This window comes from Amaranthus tricolor, chromosome 3, assembly GCF_026212465.1.
Source record: "Amaranthus tricolor cultivar Red isolate AtriRed21 chromosome 3, ASM2621246v1, whole genome shotgun sequence".
Taxonomy (NCBI): Eukaryota; Viridiplantae; Streptophyta; class Magnoliopsida; order Caryophyllales; family Amaranthaceae; genus Amaranthus; species Amaranthus tricolor.
This window is the reverse complement of record NC_080049.1, coordinates 14,160,845-14,167,102: the sequence shown is the minus strand read 5'-3', so window position 1 is coordinate 14,167,102 and position 6,258 is coordinate 14,160,845. Positions and strand designations below refer to the sequence as shown.

Sequence of the window (6,258 nt, the reverse complement as noted above, 5' to 3'; positions counted from 1 at the left end):
AACACTTAAATACATAAACCTCAAAATAAATAAACTATTTAACATATACCCAAGACATCCAATAAATTTATTATTCATAAAAAATAACTAAACGAAAATAGGCTTTTTTTTAAGTAGTAAAAAACTAAAAATCTCAGATCTATCAGAAAATATGTCAAATATAAAAATAGAATAAATTATTTGACATTTAAACAAGAGAAAACAATATGACTGAAATATATTACATGGGAATGGAATTAAAAATGAAATAAAAAACACATAGATTATCAAAATGTACAAAATTTACAAGCCCAAAAAAGATATAATACTTGACTACATAAACATCAAAATAAGCAACCTATTTAACCTATAACCAAGACATGTAATAAAATTATTATTCATACAAAATAATTAATCGCTTTTTTTTTTCTAAGCAGAAACAAATAAATTTTTGATCTATTTGAATAACATCATATCTCAAAGACAAAAGGAGAAAAAAAAATTAGTCAACATTAAAAATCAGGACAAAAATGGTACATTTGAAAACAAATAAAATTATATGACAAAAAGAGAAAAAACTTCATAATTTTTTTACAAAAATTACTTATTTTACAATAGGCGTTTTCTTCTACAACTTTTTTCTTCTATAAGAAGCATGTTTTGGATTCTACAAAACAATTAAAATCGCTTAACATAATAATAGTTATTCGATCTGATAAAATGTATGAAAAACATAAGAAAATAACTATTCAAAAATTAAAAAGTAAAAAAATAAAAAAAATTCTAATATATATCCAAACAAACTTGTAAATCGAAAATAAACAAACATATTTGGCAATGATTTTCGACAAGTTTTGCCAATAATCCTAAAAGGTACAAGACAAGATATCGTATTCGCGACACTCAACTTTACAAGGATATGGAATGATTGCAAGGTGTTACGGCTTACGAAGAACATGAGATTACCACCGGGATCAACAAATATTGAAGAATTGCGAGAATTCAAGGTTGGCGATGGAAAGCTCGGAGAACCCAACGATGGAGAGGCTACTATGGATATGCCTGAAGATCTATTAATAAAGGATGCAACTGATCCTATAGCTGCAATAGTTGATTGCACATATCCTGGAATTCGTGAGGGTTTGATTGATAATTCGTACTTTCATGAGAGGGCGGTTTTATCACCAACCAACGAGATTGTTGATAATGTCAATGAACATATACTGCCACTCCTTCCCGGGGAAGAGAAGTTCTATTTGAGTTCGGATTTAATCTGCAAATTTGATAGTAATTATGGAAGCAATGATGACACATTTTTAGTTGAGTTTTTAAACTCAATAAGAGCATCTGGATTAACAAACCATAAGTTAGTGTTAAAAGTTGGAGCACCAATAATGCTTCTTAGAAATGTGGATCAGTTAGCTGGCTTATGCAATGGTACACGCTTAGTGGTTAATCATCTTTGTGACTGTGTTATTCAAGCAACTGTGATATCAGGATCTAACATTGGTTATAAGGTCTTTATTCCAAGGATTACTCTCACACCTACAGATAATTCTAAAATCACAGTTGCTATTCAAAGAAGACAATTTCTCGTGTCGTTGTGTTTTGCGATGACGATTAATAAGAGTCAAGGGCAATTGCTATCCTATGTTGAATTGTTTCTACCTAAGCCTGTTATTAGTCATAGACAATTTTACGTTGCAGTTTCTAGAGTGACTAGCAGGAAAGAATTGAAAATTTTAATGTGATAAGGATGGTGAATTATGTCAAAGACAAAAAATGTTGTATTTAAAGAGGTATTTCAAAACCTATAAATTATTATTTTACATGATATTTTTTATATAAGCAACTTTTTTTATCAATTACTTAATCATTTATTGAATAATTATGTTATAAACAATTTATATATACAATTGCATTTCATTTTAATTGTTGTAGTTTCATAATGACCATATGCAATTGCACAATAATTTTAAAGTTACATTTCAAATAAAAAAATCCATTCTACAAAATTTCGTGCGATGCACGGGTTTTATACTAGTTTCTTATAAAATAGATAGAGAACTTTAGAATATATAGTGATATAATGAAAAAACTCCGATTGATATTATAATCAAGTATTTATTAAAGTTCTCATACTTTTTAAGACGAATATTAATGAATATTAAATATAAAATAGAATTACAATTTGAAATCTAAAATAATGAATATTCGGTATCCAATTCGAGGTAAAAGTGAATCGATATCAAATTACAATATTTAGAATATAAAAAGCAAACATTCGAATCGGATCGAATCTGATGTTCGGTATCAAAAGCGGTCCAAAAATGAGTGTTCAAATTTAGAAGATATCTCCATTATATAATAAAATGTTCATCTATGTACATACAATTTTGGTATACTCTCTAAAAATGGCAAAACATGATTATAAGAGTCCAAAATTGCCGAAACTATAAGATAGATGGCCAAAATTATCCAGCTCACAGATTGTTATTCTCTGTTAAGTGGAATACTAATTACTAATACAATATGTACCCCTACATGAACACCCACCAAAAATAGTAATTTAAAATTTTATAAAAAAGAAAAAAATAAAATTTAAAAATTAAAATTTTTAATGGATAGTTTCATTTGCGGAATAAAATTCATCACCACTCTCTTTCATCACGGGTTGTGCTTCAAGATCATGATGATCATGATCATGATCATGATCATGATCATCAAATTTATTAGTATTATCAAAATCATGAGCCTTGCTGTCTTGATGTTGTTCCGATTCAATATCACTATTGGTACCACCAGTGAGTTCTTTAGCCCTTTGGGTTTCAGCGTCCCAATCCGTTCTCACCAACATAATAGCCATAAAAAGAGAACAGGCTACTTGGGCGCCAAGTAAGCCCAACCATAACCCTAATAAACCCATTTTAATGAAAAAGCCCATTCCAATAGCAATAGGAAGCCCAACCCCATAAAATGCACCTAAATTTATGTTAGCTCCAAGTTTAGGCCTAGCACTACCTCTTAACACTCCACACATGGTGGTTTGTGGGCAATTCCCAAGCTCACAAAGGCCTAATATAGGCATAGCCGCAGCGGTTAGTGCAATAATCGCCTCGTCTGATGTAAAAGCCCGGCCCCACACGTTCCTCATCGTAACTGAAAATGCCAATGCAAGCACACTAGTAAAAATAGCACAACACAATGATACATTAGAACAAGTCCTTGCCTTATTAGGACGACCCGCCCCAAGCTCATTTCCGACTCGCGTAGACACTGCGAGACTAAGCGACGACGGAAAAATGTAAATCAACGACGTAGCTTGAATTAATAACCCCATTGTGGCTACAGCATCAGCAGCATTGGGAAGTAAACCCGACATAACGATCATCAACTCGTACCACCACCATTCCAAACAGACTGAAATACAATTCGGAATGGCTAAAGAAATAATAATTGACCAATCACGTAGGCAATCTCGTGACCATCCTTGCCAAGTCTTTTTATGAGTTCCGGTAATAATAAGGTATACTACTGTTACTAATAGTACATTAAGGTCCATAATTGAAGTTGCAATGGCTACACCTTTTATACCATAATTAAGATAGTTAACCATGATGTAGTTAACCGGGAAGTGAAATGACAATGCTACCCCTGCGCTAAGTACGAGGGGTCCAGTTACGTTTTGTGAGCGAAGATAGCTTTTTAGTGGGTTGATTAGCGCAATGAAGAAAAGGTCGGGAAGGCAATAAGTAAGGTATGTAGCCGCAACTGAGCAAATGGTCGGGTCTTGGCCCAAAAAGATAAGAATGGGGTGAATATTGAGCCAAAGGAATGAAATTGGGATACAAAAAAGGAGTAAGATAAGAATGGTACGTTGAAGGGTTTGACCCATTAAAGACCATTGTTTAGCACCACAAGCTTGTGAAGAAATGGCGTCCATGCCCATGGCTAAACCGGAAAGAACTGAGTAGCCGGTGATGTTCGCAAAACCAACAGCTAAAGAACCACCGGCTAAGGCTTCCTTACCTAAATGACCCATGAAAGTCATTGAAATGGCTGATTTTCCGTAGGTGAGTAAACCACTTAAGATCAATGGGAATGCTATGTTGTACAGCTGTCTTACCTCTTTTACCACCTGATCATATACAAAAATTTATTCGATCAAACCTGTATTTTAAAACTCCAAATTTATAACATATACTGATAATTCTAGTATTTGAATTTTAAAATCAAACAAACAATTTCAAATAGATTTTTAAAATAGTATATCTAGGCAGTCATTGATTTTTTTTAACATGCACATAAATTATTTAATATTAGCGAATTGCTTTTTTTTTCATAGATAGATAGAATTAATACTCCCTCTTATTCACTCGATGTATCTCATTTGACTTTTTACCATTTTTAGGTGGTCAAATGAGATCACATATAAAGGAAAAAAATATAGTATTTTTAAATTTAAATAGAGATAGAGTGGGGTTAGTAGGTATAAAGGTGTAAAAAGTTAAGTTTAGTAAGGGTAAATTGGTAAGTGAGCATACCCAAAATAGAATTAAGACATTTAAGGTTATTTCACTAAATACAGAAATGAGACAATTAAGATGAATAGGAGGGAGTAATTATTTATAAATGAAAAATTTATAAATAAATCTATCAATTATTACTATTGACTCAAAATACTCCATTTATTATTTAACATTGTATATCCACAAGCTAAGTATTGAGATACTTAACCGTGTATATCTCCAAATATTGCTCATTAATTTAAAATAACTAAAAAGTCAGTTAAATATAATATATATCGTGTTCAAAGTTAAATATTGCAATAGTACTTGAGGATATAAAGAGTAAAATAATAATTGGGAATATTTTAAGTCAATGTATAATAAATGAGAATATTATTTATAAATTTTCCTTATAAATAAAGGTTTTAAATAAAAAGTTTGATATAAATTATATTGGTCTATTAACCCATATATACGTCATGTATAGAATTATACCCATATACGTCTTCTAAAAAGTACAAACCTCGGAGATTTTGAAACGAGATGAACGGTGGGGATTGGAGTTATGGTAAGGAAGAAGAGGAGCTTGAGCAGAACAGTTTTGCGGAAGATCTTCCATTGACGGATAAAGCTTAGAATTAAATGATGAGTAGTTGTTCAACAATGTGCTTGATTTGATTGATATAGATGAGTTTATGGGGATAATTTTATAATGTTTGGGTAATCGTGTTCTGTAATTCCCCCTCGTGCTCTCTTACAGTACAAGTTTTTCACTCTTTTGGGGATTGCAAAAGAAAATTGAAGTATTAATTTGTTGTATAAAGGAAGAGAGGAAAAGGGGGAAGAAAAGACTACGACGACGAGTGTAAGGATGATAAGAGGAGAGAAGTGTCAGCTAAGAAATCGGGACACTGCACACCCTTCACTTCCTACAAATACAATTCTTTGCCACTATTTATATACGGACTACTTTTACAGCTGCTAGTTTCGCATATAATTCACCAGTATTCTATATTTTTCTTTACATTTTTCTATAAATTTCCTTCTTTGGATCTATTATAAATTAATAAGTTTAATAAGGATAAAAGTCAAAATTATTTTATTAATCTATGTTTTTAGCTGTATTATCATATTTTATGCCACAATAATGTGGAGATATTTTTTAATCATTGACTTCTTAAAAAATTTTTTATTCAAAAATTTCACTATTTGTGAATTTTACAATTATAACAACAATTATAATTGCCTTTCCAAGATAATAATATTTTAATGTCTATCAATATTTTATTAAGATCTAACGGGTTTGGTTTTAGGCTTGAGTCAAAAAAACTTGGTTTAGATCCGAGGCTAGGTCTAGGTCTAGCGTCTTTAGACCTTGGATCCTGACCCCTAGACCAACACCAACCAAACCTATTCCAAATTCGATTTAAACCTAATCCATATAATACCATAAATAATTTTACATTCAGTTTAACCCTATTTTATGGAGTATTTATTTAGACTTATACACAATGTAGATATATCTATTTGGGACCCTAATTTCATCACACACGACAGCTCTAGGTCTGGATCAAAAAGTTTTTGACCTTTAGAATCCATGTTGAGTTCCAAGTATGGTTTGACCAAATCAAAAACTGATGTCCATCCTAATTATTAATAATTAGAACTTATATTATGCAGTTGAGGACTTAGAGTTGTTTATGAATGGATCATCTATCACTTATCCTATAGAATGTGTAGGTAAAGGTGTTGATTCGAGTCATCGGATTAG

General features: G+C 31.4%; 2 protein-coding genes across 2 annotated transcripts; one reads left to right on the top strand and one right to left on the bottom strand.

The window, feature by feature from the left end:
- Nucleotides 1-935: 935 nt before the first annotated feature.
- On the top strand, nucleotides 936-1,730 carry LOC130808370 (uncharacterized). The gene has a single exon (XM_057673846.1). The coding sequence runs from the start codon at nucleotides 936-938 to the stop codon at nucleotides 1,728-1,730; it is 795 nt and encodes a 264-aa protein (XP_057529829.1).
- A 447-nt stretch (nucleotides 1,731-2,177) lies between these two features.
- LOC130808369 (protein DETOXIFICATION 49-like) lies at nucleotides 2,178-5,248 on the bottom strand. The gene is made up of 3 exons (XM_057673845.1): nucleotides 5,011-5,248; nucleotides 2,735-4,117; nucleotides 2,178-2,279 (listed from the first exon to the last, which is right to left on the bottom strand). The coding sequence occupies exons 1-3, from the start codon at nucleotides 5,104-5,106 to the stop codon at nucleotides 2,178-2,180; spliced, it is 1,581 nt and encodes a 526-aa protein (XP_057529828.1). The 5' UTR covers nucleotides 5,107-5,248.
- Between the last annotated feature and the right edge of the window lie 1,010 nt (nucleotides 5,249-6,258).